This window comes from Carcharhinus amblyrhynchos, chromosome 34 (assembly GCF_965287045.1).
Source record: "Carcharhinus amblyrhynchos chromosome 34, sCarAmb.v2.hapA, whole genome shotgun sequence".
NCBI lineage: Eukaryota > Metazoa > Chordata > Chondrichthyes > Carcharhiniformes > Carcharhinidae > Carcharhinus > Carcharhinus amblyrhynchos.
In genome coordinates, this window is record NC_137357.1 from 8,045,806 (window position 1) to 8,068,524 (window position 22,719).

Here is a 22,719-nt window from a genome sequence, read left to right on the forward strand (position 1 = left end):
TGCCGGAGAGCCCAACCAAGCAAAGGTACCAGGGTGATGGACGGCTCTTGTGCCCAATCATTGATCGCAGGTAGGGGCCTGATACGGCCGCTGCAACCAATCAGCGATCGCATCGATGAGGTGGACGCCCTCCGCGACCAATCACCGATCTCCCCAGCCCTGCCCTCCCGGAGCAGTCAGAATCACCTTTCAACCCGGGGAGGGAAGGATATTAAAAGCTTAAATAAAAATTAAATAAAATCTCCGTAACATTTTCGGCGAATTGTTAAGAAGGGAGGAAAGAGAAACATTTAATTTGAATAAAAAGAAAACCTCACACCGCTAGAACATTTTATTGACAGGCCGCTCGGCCAATGGAGAGCCGCGGCCCTGAGACGCTGGCCAATGAATATGAGCGACAGAGAATTAGCCAATGGCGAGCCCCGATCCTGACGCGCCGACCAATAGAGATGGGCTAAGGGGGCGGGCTTGAGTCCGGGGAGTTAAAATGTCCCATATTTATATTTTTTTTAAAAATAGCGGCTCAGTGAGAGAAAAAATGTGGAGTTTTCCTGCCTTCGAACTGATCTTTTAAAAAAAATAAGACATTTTGAAGGAGTGGGTGATATTCATCCGTCACAGAGACGGCGGCGGTTGACGGCACAATTCCATCTGTTTCCGGTGATTGACGTCAGCGGGGGAGCCGTTGAGAGAGGCAGAGAAGCGGGCGAGGGAGCTGGAGGTAAAGGAGAGACTGAGAGGAAAAAATCGCTTCAATTCCAGCTAAAAACCAACCTCTTCGAGTAGCTTAGGTATTGCTCCGTTCGTCGTTTCTGTCCGAACCATTCTTTTTATTTGTTTTGGTTCGGTTTTATTCAGTGATAGTGTTTGGTGAGGGGAGGATGGAACACGAGGCCGTTGTGAGGCGCGGCCGCCATTTTACTGTTGTTTCTCCCTATCCCCCTCCCCCCACCCCCCCTCCTTCTCCTCCTCCTCCTCTCCGATGTTTTGCTCCGTAATGGAGGCCGGCTCAGCACGGCGGTGGCGGTTTTTTATCCTCACCCTCTCCTTTCGTAGCACAGCGCCCTGTTTCTTTTTCTCTTTACCCCCCGATTCCCTTTGTATCTTTCCCGCATGTTTTTATTTTCCGTTATAGCTGTCCGCTCTCATATCCACGAGGTCTGGCACGGAGAGTGGAGTTCCCGCTCTCTCTCCGCGGCTTTTCTTCCCCTTTCGCGCTCCGGGCTTCCGATGAGGTAGATGTGGGGGGGCGGGGGAAGATCTGTAATTTTAGGCGAAAACTGTATGGAGGGAGATTTTCCTTCCTTTTTTTTCTCTTAGCCTGGGTTAACGGCTAGTACACAGATTTGAGATTTGTTTTTAATCTTCTCTTCCAACATGGTCGTTTCTTCAGTACCCTTACGAGGTCTTGGGTCTGTGTGACGTTGGCATGTTCCCCCTGTGGTTGCATGGGTTCCCCCCCACCCCCCAGTAGTCCAAAGATGTGAAGGTTTGGTGGATTGGCCATGCCACATTTAAATCTCCCTTTTGTGTCGGGGATTCGCAAGCCAACTCCGTGGGGGTTACGGGGATAGACCCTGGGTGGGATTGTGGTTGGTGCAGGCACGATGGGCTGAGTGGCCTCTTTTCTGTACTGGAGGGATTCTATGACGCTAAGGCATCAATCGTCATGGTCCTGTGTAACTGGGACCATATGGCTGCACCTGCATACAATTTACAATATTTTGTGGTCTCTTGCCATTTTCTTGATTAAACTTCTATTCATGGGAATGAATGGGTGAATTTTATTCTCAACATTAACTATTAAAATGAGCTCTCAAAATTAATATTGCAAATACTTGCCTTTAGTTACCCAATGTGACTGAGTTAATCAGATCTTTAATCTAATACTGTTAATATTACTCTTGGTCTCAGCCCAGGTTTATTCTAATTGTGAAGAACAAATGTTCCATTGGCTTGCGGGTATTAGGGTTGGTATTATGGTAAACATCCAGTTTGTATCCTGTTTGTTTCAGTAATACTTCAGGTTGTCTTTATGCATTTATTTTGTGCAAACTTGTTGATTTTTTTGACTGCTAGTATTATGGTGTGATCTTTCTATGTTACATGTGTTCCTTGCTTTGCTGACCAGGTGAAATCACTTCTCATGAACAACTGCATTTCCCGAACGGCTTCAGTTCATAAGTACTACTTTGGTTGTACCGTGTTTTGTGTTTGCCTAAAATGCGTGAAAACTGTTGTGCAAATGTAGATTTCTGTCTAATCAAATTATTTTGACTTTATTTTCCAGACTTTGTTTCTGAGATACCAGTGATTCAGACTTTAAAATGGATGAAGATTTTGTTGTCCGTGTCCGTGGGCTTCCATGGTCCTGCACTGCTGATGAAGTGTTGCACTTCTTCTCAGGTTTTGTGAATTAATCTGAATGATTATGCTTTTAAGGAAATGTAGAATTCTTCAGTTGAGGGTGATTTACAGGTTTGAATTGTCTGGGAGTGTAGGTTGATTAGTTGGCAGAAGTAAAGCATTGAATTTGTGGTACAGGTGAGAAATTAATCATTTCTTGTGCATTGAGATTCATATGTGATAATTGCTTGCTTCTAAAGAATACTCCTCTCATGGCATATTACAGTTTCATCTCACCATTACTGAATAGAGAAAGCACTCTTCTTTGCCCTAAATAAATAAAAGCTGCATGCAGTTTGGACCTTGTTCTAAAAATTGTTGCACTTTCTGAATAATGCCAATAGCGGTAACAAGGTAAGATATCAGAGCAGAATAATGTCGTTTGGCCCATTAACTCTGCCATTCAAGGCGGCTGATTTGATCACCTCCAAGTCCATTTTCTCGCTTTTCCCCATAACCTTTGATTCTCTTACTCATCAAAGACTTATTAACCTCAAACATACTTAACCCAGCCTCTATACCTCTGCAGTAAAGCATTCCACACACTCAATGCCCTCAGGAAAAAGTCCTCCTCATCTCTGTCTTAAATGGGCAACTGTTCACTGTGATCCTCACCCCTCCCATGAGGGGAAACAACCTTGTTGAATAGTGCCCTGTACACTTGATTGGGCCAAATATTAGCGCATGTACCAATTCAAATGCAACAATTTTCTCAGTGTTTTTTCTTGAAAGGTGGGATATCTTGAGGTAAGAAGCAGTGAGGTAGAGCAGCTGATCTCTTTGGTGTGTATTCTGATCAATGCTGATCTTGAGTTCTCTATTCCATTTAGTGGCTATCTGGTGTTTATGGTTTAACTGTCCCCAACATTCATTAATTTCTGTCTGCTGTTTCGGTCCCTTTCAAAGACACACATGTGAATTTTAAATTATTCTGTTCTGGTCGACATTAGATCTTGCAACTCGAGACAATACAGATATTGGTTGAAGTGGTCAAAGCTTTTGGCTTGTTATGAAGGCTTGGGGTGGTAATTTGTTTGTTGGATGCATTTTCAGTAATGCATTTCAATTCCACAATACCCTGTGCTTTTGCTATGAGCACACTTGCTTCACAATGCCTTTGCTATTTTTATACCATTTCCTACTTTCTGTCCCCCTTAGTGTAGCAGAATAATAATTTGGTAAATCGTGTGCTGCTTTTAGATTGCAAGATATTAAATGGAACTGGTGGAATACACTTCACCTATTTGAGAGGAGGCCGCCCCAGTGGTGAAGCCTTTGTTCAGTTGGAAACTGATGAAGATGTAAAACGTGCCCTTGCAAAGGACCGGGAAAGTATGGGCCATAGATACATCGAAGGTGAGATCTTTTTAAGTAATTAGTTAATCTGAAAGAAGTCATGGTTTACTATGGCAATAGTTTTTGCTCAGAGGATCAATAAGTAATATCTAGGTTCTATTGTGTGAGCTTCAATTTGAAGCACGTTCCTGGATGGTTTCCTGTTTTCGACTGTTAGAACTTTGATCTCTGTATCTAAATGTGGACCAATTTGTGTTCTTCCCGTGCTAATTACTGATTTGCAATTGTAAATTCTGTTACCTCTATAATTCTCAGCCCCTAAGATGCCTGCTTGTTGGCATTCATTCCCAAATGGTAGCAGGCTATCTCTTCCTGGCCCACATCCACCGTATAGTGAAATTTTGTATGAGCCCACTCTGGCTTATAATGTTTCATTAATATAGCAGCAAAATTTGTGAAATCTAACCCCAAGTTTCTAAAGACCTAGTCCATTAATCTGCTGTAGAGCATAGTCAAATTGAAATCTTGTTAAAAGAGCAGACTGCAGATTTCTATGCAATCAAAACTTGATGAATACACAGCCAGTGTAGATACAGGACATGTGCTTATTGCTCACCTTGACAGCTTTTGGTTAAGCACATTGCTCATGTGGTTCTTGCATTTTCTAGTTTCATCAGTTGTCCTGAATGGTAATCACTCCAGTTCTGGATCATTTAAATAACGTAGTAAAAAGTCTGACAACACCAGGTTTAAGTCCAACCAATTTATTTGATAGTACACTCACTAGCTTTTGGGGTTAGTCCTAAACCTGGTATTGTCAGACTTTTTACTGTGTTTACCCCAGTCCAATGCCGGCATATCCACATCATTTAAATAAGGGGCACAAATGTCAAGTTAGTTTAACGTTGTCTTTTTTTTTTCACATCCCTGCAAAATGTCTGTCATTTGCAACTTGTATTCACAGTATTCGAGACGAAGGCTACTGAAATGGACTGGGCGCTGAAGCATGCTAACCCGAATCAAACTGAGTCAACGAGTGATGGAACGGTGCGCCTTAGAGGCTTGCCCTTTGGCTGCAGCAAAGAGGAAATTTTGCAGTTTTTCACAGGTACCTTTTGCTTTTTAAAACTTTCTCCAATAATGGAACGCCAGGTATTTGGGCATGTGGGTCTGATGTGGTAATGTCATAATTATTTTAGAATGGGTTACTTTCATTAGGGATGGTTTGGGGGGCATTTTGTGTAGCTTGGGGATAGCCTGTCCAATGGTTATTTGTGCTTGACATTAATGTGCAAGGCTGATCAATACAAACTTCTGTCAATTGGGGATGGTGGGGTGGGAGGAGGAGGAGTGGGCGAATAGCTAAATAATCACTGACTGGTAGAATGGCACAGAATTGGGCACAAGGGTTTTTTGTTCCAAAAAAAAATTATTTAAAGTTAAATGCCTTTTGATGGTTTGGAACTTAGCAGAATGATTTTCAATAAAGGCCACTTAAGAAATGCAATTGCTGTAAACAAAGTTGTCTGTGGGATTTTTGGTTGCAGTTTTCAGCAAGGGTGACTAGTTAGCTCCATAGTCCCGGCAAAGCTTATTGAACCAAGTTCTCAAACCACTTTTTTTGTTTAAGGAGAATTATTTTACAGTGTTGGTTACATTTGTTGGTGAAACACTGGCAAAATTTTTTGTTTTATTAAGGCCACAGAGGCAGTTTAATAATTTTGCTTTTTCATTTTGAGGATAAGAATTGATTTTTTTCCAAAGTTAATCCTTGAGTCCAATCTTGTGAGCCAGTAATATAAAAGATAACTTATTATTTTATTAACATTTGAAGGAATTGTTTAGAATCTGACTTTTTATGCTAAATTTTCCAGTAACTTTACATTTGCTGCTTGAAAAATAACTTTAGCAGGTAACAAATTCAAATTTTTGCCGCATGATCTTCCAATTTTGATTTGCAAATACTTAAACACAAGTTTAACACTTTGATTTCAATTCTAGTAACACAAATGCTGCATTTGGCTGAACAAAGGTTTTAAACTATTCCTTTTAATGTGTTTGTGTCCAGTCAAGGTTGTGTTTCTTGGGTTTTGGTGGGAGTCATGCTATAATTTGGCATCTGTTGTGTTGCACCATGGAGTGGTAGATGCAGGCATGTGCTTGCCATTCCCATGGAGTTTCCAAGCCCACCTTTGCCAAAGACCAGGCTCTTTCTCCACGTAGGAGAGTAACTTGGATTTCTGCACCTCTAGCCATGGCTTCATAGCCATGTTGACTGTCGGCCTGCCCTCAGGCTTCTTGTGCCTAAATGTGGGAAGACCCAAAGAAGGGATGGAAACCTAAAATGGGTGTCTTGCCCTCAAATTGGGTTCTTTTGTTTCTGTGTTGACAGTTTAAAATCGTTTCTACTGATATACAAATGTGGTTTTAAGTTTAAGTTGTGCTAATGTCTCAGCACTTCAAGTCACTGTAGTTACTGGCTGTGAAGAATTTATAATTGGGTCAGAAGGTTGCGGTAACCATAAACAAAATCTCATGTTACAACCAGAAAGCCACGTGTTAGTGGGTGGGAAAGTTTTTGTGTTTGGCCATTCCATCTCCCTTTTCCACCTCTAACTGAAGGTGCCAACTGCTTGCTGTATTACATTGCATGTACCTGGTTCCTTGCTTAAATGGCTACTTTTCGTGTGTGAACTTCATGGTGAGTGCCAGCAAGGTTTTCAACCATTGGGGGAGCATCTTGAGCCCCAAAATGTCTTCCTGTGGGCAAGACTGGATAACAGGTAAGCAAGTCCTTGGCTGGGGTGAGTGTTGAGCAAAAAGTAGCAGTTAAGGATCCATCTCCTGGGTTGAGACTAGCCTGTTAATACTTTGAGGATCTCACATGGATCAGGGTGTGGGGTTGGTAACTTAGCTCAGTTGAAATTGTGTTGCATATGTTATCCTATAATTGAACGTGCCAGAAAAGTTTGGCTGCATTTTGACCAGGTAATCTTCAATAAGAGTCAAAGTTACCTAGGTATTAGGCTGGATCGATGTCCTAGCTTTCGGTTTCTTCACAGTCAGTAACTTGCAGCATGTAAGCAGACTCTTACATTTTAAGACCGTGTAAATTGGTGTATTGACGCAGAGTTTGCTTGGTGAATGCATTGGCTGCATAGTGCTAATTACCTAAAGTAACAAGATCCTGATTTGTTTTCTTATGACCTTTTAATAGTGAAGCTTGATGCTGTCATATCTTTGTACAGTTTAAAAGATCCAATCCCAGCTGTTGAGTTCTGTTATCAAGCAATAGGTTCAGTTATCCATGAAGCTATCTGAAGTTGCTGTCTTAATCATGTAGTTTCTTAATTGATTATTTCTTAATTATGCAATTGTAGCATACTTGTTTACTGCTATAATTACTTTCCAACCAACAGTGCCAGTCAGTTAATTGTGTTAATTATGTAAAATGTGTTGATGTAATGTTTACAGTCTGTAACTGATACTGAAGCTCTGTTCAGCCTGCATTGGCTTGCACAGACTTGATTAAAAAGGAAGTGAAGCACTTTTGCATATGCTGATGGGGCCTTGACTTGCAGATGACATGAAGTGAAGAAAATCACATTTCAACTGTGTTTCTTCATGAACAAAGCAAGTGAGGCTCAGACTCTTGGTCATGTGATTATCAATCAAAACTCTTAAGAATCCTATTCCTTATGATTCCAGCAGATAAAGATTTATCTGTATAGTTTCATTTTAACATCATATGCTTTGATATTTCCCCATAATCACTTAAGTTTTGTAATTCCAAATATTGGTTTCTGTTGTAGGTGTAATGTTGAACCAGTTTGAACAATTGCAGCAGCTCGTTTTGTTTATATTGCTAGTTTGGCTGCATAGTCACTATTTAATTTGCAAAATTTATTCCAGTTGGCAAAATTGGCTATTGTCAAACGTCCCTGTAAGCTGTGGTTTGAAGTGCAAGCCTGGTTTTTGTTGGATCTTTGCTTTATATAAACAGCATTTTGCAGCCATTTGCCTCATTAGTCAATTCTGATATCAGTACTCAATATTGATATGCTGTAGTATGTGTATGAGTAGGAATGTTTCAATTTTTAATATTGTTCCCCTTGTGGGGTATTTGTCCTTGGGTTGAAGGGTTGGAAATCGTGCCAAATGGGATAACATTGCCGGTGGACTACCAGGGGAGAAGCACGGGGGAAGCCTTCGTGCAGTTTGCATCAAAGGAGATAGCTGAAAAAGCACTGGGGAAACACAAGGAAAGAATAGGGCACAGGTGGGGATGGACGGAAGGGTGGCTCATACGTCTTTAAGCCCACTTGTTCAGGTTGCAGAATTCATCCATTTTTGCAGAGAAAATAGTCGAACCTCCCACACGCCATTGGAAAACTTGAGTGGGGACTCAACTGATTTTTCTAAATTGTGTGTAAAAGATGTCCTATACTATAGGGCCCTCCATATATGTGTGTATGACTTCAAAAATGATTGATTATACATGGTGGTAATCTACTAGGGCAATGTTTGCCAAAATTAAGTTTTTTGTAAAGATTTAATTGTCCATGGAGAGGGCCCTACAGTTTAGGATTGTCACGGATGTATACATTAAAATTACAATTGCTGCAAATTGATCAATTTTAAATTAGTACTTTGGTACATTTGGATTAAATTACACATACAAAGTGCAGTTACAAAAAATTATTTGTAACATTTACAAACAAATATGACAATTGTCAGAAGTTTTCCCTGTTTTTAGAATTTTATCAGCTTAGTGCTTGAAGCACGCAGCATTCCAAGCTTCTGTCTTCATCTAACCTAATGGGAAGGTGATGACTAGTTGGCTTGCTGATTTTTTTTAAAAAATATATATATATTCTATTTTCCAGTAGAAATGTATTGCACTGAAATCAGTATTCCGATTTGCGTTCAGAAGCGTCGGTGTAACTAGCCAATTGGTGAAATTTGTCCCAAATGCTTGTTGTACTAAGCTTTGTATTTGGGGGGAAAAAAATGTCTGACTTGATGCCTTACTTGCATGTAGCTTAGGATTTTACTCCATTGGAGTTAGTCCATTGGAGAGGCCAGTTTCACAGATTGCAGTCAGTCACATTATGACTGAACCAATGCTGACAGTGTTTTTCCTTTGTCCCTCAACACCCTTAGTTTGCTCAAACCTTTTAGTGTGAGATTGCATTTAGATGAGACCAGATTCCAAAATGTGTAAAAGATTGTACTGTGTGTCGCTTTCCTTCTGGAAAGATATAGCCCTCAATTCCAAGGTTTGTTTTTGAGGGCTTTTCCTTACTGAGACACATGCTCTGAGAATATAGTTCCCAACCCTAATGGGCAGCCAGGTGAATAGCTTTCTCTCGGTGGCCTGCTGTTGGGTTTCTGATTGCCATTTGAAACCAGATGAGTCAAGAATGCCAGTAAGATAAACGTGGAACATGCAGTGGGCTGAGTTCATATTTGAATGGAATTTGCAGAACATGCGTCTCTTGGTGCCCAGCAAGCTGTGCCATATGAGATTACATTTCACTACTGCAAATAGTGTTAGAATGATATTTCCATTCTTAACTATCTTGAAGGGATTCAGATAGGCCACCTGCTGTTAATTTAACTGGTCGCTCCCATGGTTCTAATCTGTGCTACAAGTCAGACATTGTTCCCTAATTGATAGATTATTGCAAAATTTTCATAGTTGCTATATTTAAAGTCAGTTTAAATCAATATACTTTTGCTAAGACCTTTGTAATGACAGATTGATTGCTCTGGTGAAAAGTTAATTTTACTGTGCGTTGAATTTAAAGATCATTGATAATTGGCGTGCAGATAAAAAAAAATTTAAGTGGCCTTGTCAGGGTGCTATCCAGTGGTAATGGATCATCTTGCCACTTCACTCAAATGCTGCTAGGGTGTAATGGTTTGAAGTATTTGGTGTTGGAACTGTATTTAACAGTTCCATATGCACAAGTGTATTTAATTTGTCAAATGTACACCAGCACTCGTGCTTGTTTTCAAATTTTGGCTATGCCAGAAAGTGGTGTTCACCTGTAGTTTGAAGCAGATCCCCATCTTTAAACAATACTGCTGGCTTTAACATTCCAGTATGGTTCATTCCAAAATGAATGGTGGTGATTGTCTCCTTTCCATAAACCTGCCTGAGTGTTAGTATTGTTATATTTTAAGAGCCAACTTCAGAAATGCTTAGTCATGTTTTGTATTTTCCTATTGCAACTTAAAAAATTGTGCTTGAGGAAGTAGCTGAAATTGAAACCACTTTCACCAGAGCAATCTACGCTTATGAGATGAACATCTTTAGTAATGAGTTAAAATATAATCAAAGCCATAAGGTAAATATATTCATTGTGGCTGTTTAGGTATATTGAAATCTTCAGGAGCAGCAGAGGTGAGGTTCGAGCTTATCATGATCCTCCAAGAAGGTTAATGGGACAGCGACCAGGACCTTATGATAGACCAATGGGGGGTGGACGAACTGGCTATGGTGGTCCAGGGCCAATGAGAGGAGACATGTTTGATCGTGCACGCAGAGGGTCTGGATATGGTGGAGGTAAGAGCATTGGAAGTGACAAATGGGTTTCTGGGTCTAGTGGACTTAATACGGCTTATTAAAGTTCATGATTACGTCATAGAACCCCTACATTTGCAGAAGAGACCATTCGGCCCATCGAACCAACATTGACAACAATCCCACCCAAGCCCTATCCCTGTAACCCCACATATTTATCCTGCTAATCTCCCAGACACTAAGGAACACATTTACTATGGCCAATCCATCCAACATATTTGCACCATCTTTGTTTCCTACAACTTCTTTTGCAAATGAGCCTGATATTAACCTGCCTTTTAAAATCAAAGCTGCTTACATGAATAAAATTACTCCTTTTTGAAAGGTAGTGCAAGTCCAGCTGGGTACAACTCTTTTGGTCAAACTGCTAAATTTATTTTTCTCGTAGGTTATGGCAACTTTGATGATTATGGTTATAATGATAACTATGGTTATGGTCGTGATGCATATGGACATAATTCCAGAGGTGGTGGAATGATGGATAGAGGTAGGATAATGAAGTTTTTATTGCATGTTTGCTTAGAGGACAAAAGCTTGTTCAAATTAAAACTTTAATGCTTTTGACATGTGCCACCTGAAAAGGCTGCTACAGAATTACAGTCAATTGTTTTAACCATGGATGAACTTGATTGGTAATGGAGTTGCATGTCATAGTATTTTTGAGCTGTTTCAAAAGTAGAATGAGTAAACTGTCAATTTATGGAGTTGTGACAATGCATGACTGTATGTTCTTGATGTATAGGCATGGGAAGCCGTGGTTATGGTGGAGCAGGAGATGCTGGTCCTCTGTTTCAGAATGGTACCGGTCATTATGTACACATGAGAGGATTACCGTTCAGAGCTTCTGAAGGAGATGTTGCTGATGTAAGTATGCCTTTCAGGAATCACTTGCTAGTAATGTGTGGTAGGAACCTATAAACTGAAAGACAAATCCATGAAACTTTGAACAACGACCCTTTGATTCCATTCCTTTTGTAATGGTAAATTCCTGTAGTATGCCTATAAATAGGGAACAGAAGCTAAAATCATTCTTGTATTGATTTTTTTTTTGCTTTACAAACTATAAACTGCATTGGAAGTTTTATTCAAGTTGAGAAAATTAGTATTTGTCTTTGCTTCCTGATGTTAGAATCCCTGGTTGAATTAATCATTTACTTGGCCTGACATTTCAACTCTGACAAGGACCTCAAAATCACATTGTTTCCAACAGTGATTTTTGTGTTGTTTATTTTGCTTGTTTTGTGAGAATTAAATTATCGGTGCTGTACTTTACAACTGCAATTCTTATTCCCTATAGTTTTTTTCACCACTGATTCCTGTGAAGATCAACTTTGAATATGGCTCAGATGGTCGCCTGACTGGAGAGGCTGATGTTGAGTTTGCTACTCATGAAGATGCAGTTGCTGCCATGTCTAAAGATAAAGCACACATGCGTGAGTAATTTATTGTTTGGAATGAAAATCATAACTCCTAACAGTACAAAGAAAAATACAGCACAGGAACAGGCCCTTTGGTCTGCCAAGCCTGCACCAACCATGCTGCCCAACTGAACTAAAATTTCTACCATCGAACATTACAGCACAGAAACGGGCCTTTTGGCCTTTCTTGGCTGTGCCAAACCATTTTTCTACCTAGTCCCACTGACCTGGTCCATACCCCTCCACATCCCCCTCATCCATGTACCTGTCGAAGTTTTTCTTAAGTATTAAAAGTGAGCCTGCTTTTACCACTACTTCTGGCAGCTGATTCCACACACTAACCACTCTGTGAAGAAGCCCCCCCCTGCCCCGGCAACAAAATATTCCCTTTTAAATTTTTCACCCTTAACCCATGTTCTCTTTCTTTTTTTCTCACCTAGCGTCACTGGAAAAAGCCTGCTTGCATTCACTCTTATACCCATAATTTTATACAACTCTATCAAATCTTCCCTTGTTCTATTCTCCAGGGAATCAAGTCCTAAACTATTCAACCTTTCTCTACAACTCAGTTTCTCAAGACCTGGCAACATCCTTGTAAACCTTCTCGGCACTCTTTCAACCTTATTAATATTCTTTCTGTAATTAGGTGACCAAAACTGCACGCAATACTCTAAATTCGACCTCACCAACGTCTTATACAACCTCACCATAACATTCCAACTCTTATGCTCAATACTTTGATTTATAACGGCCAATGTACCAAAAGCCCTCTTTACAACCCTATGTACCTGTGATGCCACTTTTAGGAATTATATCTGTATTCCCAGATCCCCCTGTTCTACTGCACTCTTCAATGTCCTACCATTTTATCTTGTATGTTCTACCTTGGTTTGTCCTTCCAAAGTGCAACGCCTCACACCTTCATCTGCATTAAACCCCATCTGCCATTTTTCTAGCTGGTCCAAATTCCTCTGCAAGCTTTGAAAACTTTCCTCACGGTCCACTACACCTCCAATCTTTGTATCATAAGCAAATTTGATGATCCAATTTACCACATTTATCATCTGGATCATTGATATAGATGACAAACAACAGTGGACCCAGCACTGATCCCTGTGGCACACCACTAGTGAAGGCCTCCACTCAAAGAAGCAATCCTCCACTACCACTCTCTGGCTTCTTCCATTGAGTCAATGTCTAATCCAATTTACTACACCTCCATGTATACTTAGCGACTGAACCTTCCTAACTAACCTTGTCAAAGGCCTTACTGAAGTCTATGTAGACAACATCCACTGCTTTCCCTTCATCCACTTTCCTGGTAACCACCTCAAAGCTCTAGGTTGGTTAAACATGACCTACCACGCACAAAGCCATGTTGACTCTCCCTAAAGTCCCTGTCGATACAAATATTTGTAGATCCTATCTCTTAGTACTCCTTCCAGTAATTTACCTACTACCGACGTCAAACTTACTGGACTATAATTTTCTTGATTACTTTTTGAGCCTTTTTTAAACAAAGGAACAACATGAGCTATCCTCCAATCATCTGACACCTCGCCCGTGGATACTGACACTTTAAATGTATCTGCCAGAGTCCCTGCAATTTTAACACTAGTCTCCTTCAAGATCCGAGGGAATACCCTATCTGGTGCTGGAGATTTATCTACTCTGATTTGCCTCAAGACACACAGCTGCTCCTCCCCTTTAATCTGTATAGGTTCCATGACCTCCCTACTTGTTTGCCTTATTTCTGTAGACTCCATGCCAGTTTCCTTCAGTAAATGTGGATGCAAAAAACCCATTTAATTTCTCCCCCATTTCTTTTGCTTCGTAGCCAACCTCTCTGATCTTCAAGAGGACCAATTTTATCCCTTAGTATACCTGTAAAAGCTCTTAGGATTATCCTTCACCTTGACTGTCAAAGCAACCTCGTCTTTTTTTTTAGCCCTTCCAGGGACCATATCCTGCCATTCCCATCCTAGTCATGTATTTGTCAAGACACCCCTTCAAACTCACTAGCGTATCTGCTTCTTTTACCAACCCCCAGCAGCAAGTTCTAGGCACCCACCATCCCCTCCGTTTTTAAAAAAAAACTCGCTTTGTACGTAGTTCCAATGACATCCAACGGGTGAGCATTAATTTGTCTTCCAATGAGTTTGCCTTCCAGGTGCATCAACATTGTCCAGATCTTGTTTACATGCTGGTGCATTCTCTGAGACTGAGCTTTTAATTCAAGTTTGCTTCCAGTTACTCAGTGAAAGGAGGCAATGAGGATTCGCAACTTTTACAAATGACTAAAAATCAGTACTTTTCAAAGGCAACTTCCAACTACAGAAAAGAAATTCTCCATTCAATTTCAGTACAACTGAAAATCTCCTATTAGTGTGGTGCATTCTGCTGTCCCTGAAGTGGACATCCAGGATCAGTCCCTCTGTTCATAATGGCTTGCTTTGCTTTGCATTTTGCTGGCAACTTAAAATTCAAGAACTGTCCATGAGCATATACTACATGCCTAAAATGAGTAATTATGTCTCCCAGCATCTGAGCTGCATTCCTCCAACATGCTGACGATATGTAGCATAAAGCTGAATTAACCATTCTCCTTAAACAGGATAACAGCAATAGCACACCACCATCACAATGGATGACTCATTATTAACATATACCTTGCAGCGCTGTCTCTAATGCAATCTAAGCCCTCCTTTGATCATGACACCTAAATTAGCTGTCAGATTCCCTTCAGTCTAAATTTAAAGCTTCAGTTCCAAAGTCTTAAAACCAAAAGATACTGAGAGCAGAACTATAAACAGCAATTATTATAAAGAACTAATTCATTCTATTGCATCCTTTCATGTTGTTTTGTTCTTGATAGGGACCCTGCTTGATAGCAGTAAGGAATGCTGGAATACTCAGGTTAAGCAGCACCTCTGGAGAGTGGGTGTGGACTTTTCAATATCACTGTGCAGATGATTTTCTCTATGCTGCTTAATCTGTGCATTTCCAGTCATCTTTTTTATTTCAGTTCTCAAACTCGCATTTTGTTCAAGGTTTGATAGTCCAACTATCTTAAATACTTGTATTAGTTGTAACATCTTGGTTTTCAAATTCTGTACTTTTTGAGTAGGGCTGAAGTTACAAACATTTGTATGAGAAAATGGTCTCTATTAAATTTCAGAGTTTATTGTCCAATTCTGAAATTGCTGACATGCAAATGCATGATTAATTTTTTGTCTTTTTTTAGAACATCGGTATATTGAGTTGTTCCTGGATTCAACAGCAAATATGGGAAGTGGGCCTGGTTATGGAAATCACAGAATGGGTGCTATGGGCATGGGGATGGACCATTATGCAGCAGGTGATTCTCATTTAAAACTTGTCAGAATGGACATTGAATTAAGGATGCAATGTTGACTAACATGATTGAACTTGGGACCACAATGTTTCTTTACATAGATTTTAGGGAAGGGGGGTTCTGAGTGCATTGATGTGTGTATGGTATAGGTAGAGGAATCCAATTTTCTGACTTTTTAACCAGTGTTTTTAACGTACTGACTACTAGCTAGCTGCTATAAATCATATTTGCTAAGTGTTGATTTCTAGTTGCAAACTAAATGGTTATAATGCACTCAGTATTTGCTACACCTTTGGATGAAGAAATGCAGGAGTATTAGTGACTGTAAAACAGTCCTCTACAAATTTATAGTCAGAGAACAATTCGGCACGGAAACAGGCCCTTCAGCTCAACTTGTCCATATCAACAATGGTGCCATCTCAACTTATGTTTGGCCTATGTCCCTTTAATCCTTTCCCATCCATCTCCTTATCCAAATGCTTTTTAGATGTTACTGAATCTGCCTCAACCACTTTCTCTGGTAGCTCATGCCATATACACACGCACACCACCCTCCGTGTGAAGAAGTTGCTCCTTGGGTCCCTTTAAATCTTTTCCCTCTCACCTTCAACCTATGTTCTCTAGCTTTCAATTCCCTATCCTGGGAAAAAGACTGTTCATTCATAAGGAAGAAAGGTTGCAATAATGTGAAATAGACCTGAGGAAGGCTGTGTTGCATGTGCCAAATTGTTGCTGCTTGCATTTTTAGCAGTGCACTGCAGTCAGCAAGTAACTACTAGAACAGGGGGATGACTGCCTTTGGGCACTAGCTGGGGGTAGTGCCAAGTGATTAGCATAGACATGAACTGCTTGGTGACAAGGTGGAAAGATTAAAACATTTAAATCTCCATTTTCTTTTGATGCATAGGCAATCAAGGAGGCTACGGGCATAACAGCCAGGGTATGGGAAATAGTTATGGCAGTATGGGAAATAGCTATGGTGGATATGGAAATGCTGGCAACGCACGTGGATTTGGTAAGTGCTGCTCCTTGTGACTAACTTGCTTCGGGAAACAGTTGTTGAGAGAATTAATAATAACTGTCATGGTTATAATTGGAGCGTGTGATTGGTTGCCTCAGGTTCATTGGCCATGTTCAGGACTGCGGAGCAGTTTAAGACTATGCTTCCTCATTTTGCACAAAGTAATACAATGATGTACTCTAATAATGGGGCTTGGATTCTGGGCAAGTGCAAATCTGGAAATAACTTTTCAAAATGTTTCTTTCCATTGCAGGTTACGGTGGTATGGGAGGAGGTGGATATTCCAACAATCCAAATCAGAATATGGGAATGGGAAACTTGGACACAAGCATGGCTGGATGGAGGATGTAAACTAATGTTACGTTGATCAGGCCATGAGCCGGAAGCTTCAGAACCCAAACTCTGCCACAATTTCATAATGGATGACCAATGCAGCAGCATTGCTGTTTGTTTTTTCTTCAAAACCAAAAGCAGTAATATTTTTACTAATAGAGCTACTTCGCAATTCTTTTTTATTTTTTTACATGTTTTGGTGTAAACATATAGAATGCCCATGTTGCCCAGACTTTGGGTAACTGTTTGAAGCTTCGGGTATTAGATCTGATGGGGAAGGAAAAATTGTTTTGATAATTTTGGACTTGCGTGAATGTGGCAAATCAAAGTAAACATCTAGTGCAAAGCCTCCTTTTGATGAATTCTTACATTTTATTATTTTAACTAAACTAAATCTAACTTTAGTTCACGTTTCAAATATTATCAGATGAACAAGTTGTGTGATTGTGAATGCTATTTTCTACTTTGGTGGTACCATTTAAATAAAAAAAAAATGTGGGGAAGGGTTTAACTTGGTATTCTTTCTACCGTATTTACCAGAAACTACAGGGCCACCAATGAATGTCCACACTTCATCCAGTTTAAGATTGTGTTGTCGCATGTAGAAATGTGCGGTTATGGGCATCTGTTAGGGCATCTTTTAGTTCTGTTTGTGTTTTTTTTTTGTTTTGTCCCATTTGTTTGCTCGTGAGACCACTACTGCAAATACTGTTCCAATTTGTTTCATGGTTTAGCTGTCCTTTAGCTTCTCCCCATTGCCCCTTCTGCCCATTCGTAAGAGCTGATGGAGATTTTCTTAGTTGGGTTGAAATGATACATCTTATTTTGACTGGCTGGAATGCTTTAACAGATCAAATCCAAGAAGCAGATGTTAGGCTATTAGTGGGTTGAGCTGTCAGTTCTCCAGAAATTTAGCGTTTTGCATTGGAAATCCCGGTGAACATGTTTTTCTTCGGCAGTTGCTATGTTGATTTTTTATGTCTGTCTGGTTCACATGGTTTTTAACCTTGATTCTTAATACTTTGACTGTTAGCAATGTAGTTTTAAAAATGAGAAGTGTATCTTTGTACCTTTCTAAAAGGTGCTTTTTGGTTACCATGCTTTGTTCAGTGGGACATATTGACTTTGACAATTAGTTGAATATGCTTCTGAAACCTGTACATTTTTTCAACATCTGAAAGAGATGACTTACTGTACATTTCTAATGGTGAATATAATAAAGTGTAATTTCAGAAATATGTTAATAGGGTGAGATTTGTTCAGGCTTGAAAGGGAAGGTTGGTCTTCAGTCAATCCTTGTATGAGTGGGGCCCTTGGCTTTGTATATTTGAATGTGTTTTAGGGCAGGATAACAGACTTAAGTGGCAGGCAAATGTAACATTAGAAGCACAACATGGCTAGAATTTGGAATGCATTGCCTGAAGTAGTGATGGCTACAGCTGTACTGATAGTATTCAAAGAGGAGTTGGGCATAAACATAGGAGAAAAATGGAGGAAGTGGGGAGAGCAGATGAGTGAGTTGAATTACCTCTGTTGCTGTGCTATTCTTGGAGGACAGCGTACAGAGCATTTTTTTCCCCCCAGCTATAAATAGTGACAAAATCTGGTTATCAGTAACGTAATAGAGCTTGAGCTGACAACTGAGCCAGAAAGTTTGGGCTTCATCTCGAGTGGAAAAAGTATATACCTCTGGGTTGCAACCTTTTCCCCATTGTAGAATCCAAGTTCTAAAAGGTCCAAGCGTGAACTGGTTTTCTTTTCTGGTCGTGTGCACAAAGTAACCACATTGACGTGTACTTCAGAGTTAGACGGAATTGCAATTACTCTGCCTGGAGATCCTCAGTTTTGCTTTTACAAATCCACATAGGCTGAATCAGAGATGATTTCAGATTTTTGTGCCAACCTTGATGTTTTAATATCATACTTTGTGAGCCAGTGCTCACAAATTGGAATTCAGTAACATTGTGATCAATCCTACAGCACAGGAGATTGAAAGCAAAACTGAACACCAAGCATGCAATATTTTCATTTCCTAAGAATATAGGAAACAGAAATAGACTGTTTGGCCCTGTGAGACTGCCTGCCATTCAATGAGATTATATAGCTGATTTGTTTTGAATTCCACATTGCCACTACTCCATTAATGTTTGATACCCTTGCCTATCAAGATTCATTCCACCTCTGCTTAAATGTTCAATTACCCTGTTTCCACCACCACCTGAAGAAAGACTTCGCACCTGCTGTAATAGTGATCCCTCACTACCTTTAAAAGGTCTCACAACACCAGGTTAAAGTCCAACAGGTTTATTTAGAATCACAAGCTTTTGAGCACTGCTCCATCAGGTGAGTCTCACTACTGTATGCACAACAGTCCAACGCTGACATCTTTGCATCATGCCTAATTTTAAAAATACTGCCTCTTAGTTCTGGACTTGCCATTAGGAGAAATGCCCTTATCCTGTCCACCTTTTTGAAGATCAAATCATAGCTCCTGAAAAAGCTACCTGCATTGATCATGTATTCCTAACTAAACCATCCGTTTGTATCCCTCTATTCCCAGTCTGCTCGTGTGGCTTTCTAGATGAGTCTTAAATGATCCTACTGTGTCTGCCTCAACCACCTTGCTTGGTAGTGCATTCCAGGCCCCCACCCTCTGTGTAAAATATGTCCCCCGCATATCTGTATTGAACCTTGCCTCCGTACCTTGAACTTTGATCTCCTTGTGTTTGTCATTTCTAACTTGGGGAAGAAGCTTCCAACTGTTCACCTTATCTCTGCCCTTATCAACTTCTATTAGGTCACCCCACAACCTCCACCTTTCTAGGGAGAACAACCTTAGTTTACTCAATTTCACTTCATAGCTAATACTCTCCATATCGGGCATCATCCTCGTAAACTTTTTCTGTACTCTCAAGTCTCCACATCCATCTGGTCATGTGATGACCAGAACTGGATACAGTATTCCAAATGTGGCCTAACCAATGTTCTATATAACTGCAACATCATGTGCCAACTTCTGTACTCTATGCCCCATCCAATAAAGACAAGCATGCAATATGCTGCCTTTTCCACTGTGTTGCCACCTTTAAGGATCTGTGGACTTGCACACTTAGATCACTCTGCGTGTCTGTACTCCTGATGGTTATGTTTCGCTCCCCCTGCATTACTTTGCATTTATCTGGATTAAATTCCTCTGCCCAATTTTCCAGCCTGTCAATGTTCATCACTATCTGCAACTCGGCAAACTTGGTGTCATCCACAAACTTACTAATCAGACCAACTACATCTTCAAATCATTTATATATCACAAACAACAGAAGTCTTAGTACGGAGCCCTAAAGAACAGTAGTCACAGATCTCTGATCAGAAAAAGACCTGTCCACTGCTACCCTCTGTCTTCTATGGCCAAGCCAATTCTATACCCATCTAGCTAGTTCACCTTTGATCCTGTGAGATTTAACCTGTTGCACCAGCTAAACATGAGGGACCTTCTGAAATGCTTTACCAAAACCCATGTAGATGACATCCATGGCCCTTCCCTTGTCAATTGTTTTTGTCACCTCAAAAAAAAACTCAACCAAATTTGAGGCATGACCTCCCTTATACAAAACCATGTTGTCTATCGCTAAGAGATTATTTTGTTCTAATATACAACATCCACAGCACCACTCATCACTGTCACCTCGTCAAATAATTAAGTTAAACTTGTTAGACATGATGACCTTGACAAAGCCATGTTGACTGTATTAACACTTTAACCTGTGATATTCTCCATCAGTTTTCCCACTCACTATTGATGTCAAGCTGATAAATCTGTTTCCTGCGCTATCCTTTGCTCTTTGTTTAACAATCATGTCACATTTGCAATTCCCTCAGAACTAATTCTGTGTTTAGAGAAGTTCTGTCAGCAGTTTACTCCCTTAGCCCTCTGGGCAATCTAAGATGCATCCCATTCAGGTATGGTGACTTCATCTGGAGTAATGCCAGCCTGTTTAGCACCTTTCTCACAAGAGTGCTTAGTTCAACACCCACATTTTCAGCTGGGCCATCATCACCATTTTATAATTTGGTAAAGACAAGCTTCTGCCATATAGTCTGATTCACTGTGCAATTTACCCTGCTTGTTCCTTGTGGCCCCACACCATTCTTTACTGATCTTTTCCCACGAACAAAGGATTATGTTTACTACTTTCCATCTAATAGAACCTTTCAAAAGTCTAGGAATTTGGAAAATTATACCTTGGTGAAAACAATATTTCCTCCACCGTTTCCTTAATCTCTCCCTGATTACCAGCGATTACTGCAATGTTTTTATCCAGTGAAAATGGAAACCCAAGTATTTTTCAGCCACGACATCCTTAATATGTAATTGAGTTAGTACTGGAATGTTGTACGTTCTAGTCAAGACAGATGCAAGTATTTGTTTCATCCACAATTTTCTTATTCCTTCCCATTCCCACTCTGAAGGATCAGTAAATGCCTGTAGAAACCCTTGCAATCTCTTGCATTTCTACCTCCTTCAACTAACCATGGATAGTGAATCCTCCCTTAGAATTTTTCTTTATTTGAATATAGAGGATTTTGAAGTATCCTCAACTTGTCTATTGATTTAACCATCAGCCAAATCCCGGTACACTCCAGCTGACTCTGCTTTCATGCTGCATTGTTGCCTTTTAAGCTTAAAATAGTCATAGACCCACTCGTCTCCATTTCAAACTGAGTGGTAAAATTCAATTGTTCTGCTACCTGCAGTGCCTTTAGTCTGAAGTTATTAATGCTGTCACATTACAGTATCAGATCTAATATAATGTTCTGTCTGGTTAGTTCCAGAATGTGCTGTTCTCAGTCTACGTGGAAAGCATTCTATGAGCTCTTCATTCTGGCTACTACTGCCAATCTGATTTTGTGTGTGTGTACAAATATATAAGATGAAAGTCACTTATTATTGCTGTCCTTTTCTGAAGTTTTTATTCTTGTATGCTTGTTCTACACATGTGGTTCCTGTTAGATAATCTGTAGTATACTCCCACTATTTCCCTCCAAACTGATCAGGCACCCTGACCTTGAACCAAGATCATCTGTATTGCACAAATGCTCCCCCTTCATCTTTTATCTGGCTTCCTCTTCTTGAATGTTGTATACCCTTATTCAGAATTCAATTGTTGTCCTGCAGTCATATCTCTAATTTCCATCAGATCATACTTTACCAATTATGAATGCTATGTGCATTCAGAAACATGGACTTTTCCCTCAGCTTTAGTTTTCTGTTCCTTCTTGCCATTCTCTGACCTTCATTTCCTTGTCTCTAACCTTTGATAGACCACACCATTGCACATTTGATCCCTTACCCCCACTATTCATATTAAAATCCTTTGCTTTCTTAGTTGTAGTTCACAAGAACACTCTTGGTATGGTTCACATGTAGACCATCCAAGTAACGTACAGTCCCCACTTTACCCAGTACTGGTGCTACAATTCAGAACTGTTTCAGTATAGTTGATATGAAGTGGTTACATTTGGTTTTCCCAGCTGTACTGCAGTAGGGTAATGATTTAGAAGCAAAATGCTGACAATACTTAGCAAATCAGGCAAATCTGTTTTTTAATGAAAGTTTCACTCACAATGCAGTGTGTGGATGCTTTGGAATGTGGAATATTTATCCTGGCTCAAAATAATCTAATGATCAGAGAAGGATTATTTGAAGCAGGACAAATGCAAAACACAAGAAATTGTAATGATATTCTGCAGTGCATTCTTTAACCAGAAAAATCTTGTTAATTTTCTTCAGTGTTTGACCATCTTCATCTATGATATATCCTTCTCAAGAATCAAGACTGAACAAATTAGCAACTATTGGCTGATTTCTCTTTTGCAAATCTTACGCTTGGGTTTGCAAGTGAAAAATCACAACTGGTCTTGCATAACCTACTCAAATGGTCATGCTTTCTTATCAGTCTTCTCAACTTGTCCTACCACTGTCACTAGTCTTAAGATTACACCCACCTTGAGCTACCCTGGGCTTGCATATGGTTGAAATGCACTAAACAGATTGTTTTACACAGTCGAGCCTCGGTCCTTGCACCAGTCAAACCCATATACTCCAACCACATGACTCATAATCCTCTTCATTCAATGAACAAAGTATCAAATACCATCTGCCAAATATCAATTTACCATGCAGCAGTTACTTCTGGTCTGTATTTGCCAAGTTTATTTCCCCCCCCCACCCCCACATAAGATTGGAGTACTTGATGAGTTGCCAAATCAGTTACTGCTTCTACCTTCAATATGCTTCAGGTTT

At 40.1% G+C, this 22,719-nt stretch overlaps 1 protein-coding gene across 2 annotated transcripts; it reads left to right on the top strand.

Moving 5' to 3' along the window:
• The first annotated feature begins 630 nt into the window (after positions 1-630).
• LOC145361365 (heterogeneous nuclear ribonucleoprotein H-like) lies at positions 631-17,654 on the top strand. Of its 2 annotated transcripts, none has more exons than XM_080217051.1 (12): positions 631-721; positions 2,291-2,406; positions 3,607-3,762; positions 4,667-4,810; positions 7,843-7,981; positions 10,083-10,273; positions 10,680-10,778; positions 11,034-11,155; positions 11,589-11,724; positions 14,954-15,067; positions 15,972-16,079; positions 16,339-17,654. In XM_080217051.1, exons 2-12 carry the CDS (start codon positions 2,328-2,330, stop codon positions 16,434-16,436), a joined length of 1,386 nt encoding a protein of 461 aa, XP_080073177.1. In that variant the 5' UTR covers positions 631-721; positions 2,291-2,327; the 3' UTR covers positions 16,437-17,654. The 2 variants fall into 2 exon arrangements, with proteins under 2 accessions (XP_080073177.1, XP_080073176.1); XM_080217050.1 differs by having other exon boundaries at positions 670-791.
• Positions 17,655-22,719: the final 5,065 nt, after the last annotated feature.

Bases quoted from the DNA above. Each gene is read 5' to 3' on its own strand.
- LOC145361365 (XM_080217051.1), top strand. From the start codon at position 2,328: ATGGATGAAGATTTTGTTGTCCGTGTCCGTGGGCTTCCATGGTCCTGC. The intron at 2,407-3,606 runs GTTTTGTGAATT...TGCTGCTTTTAG, and splicing joins AGTGTTGCACTTCTTCTCAG to ATTGCAAGATATTAAATGGA. The intron at 10,274-10,679 runs GTAAGAGCATTG...TTTTTCTCGTAG, and splicing joins AGGGTCTGGATATGGTGGAG to GTTATGGCAACTTTGATGAT.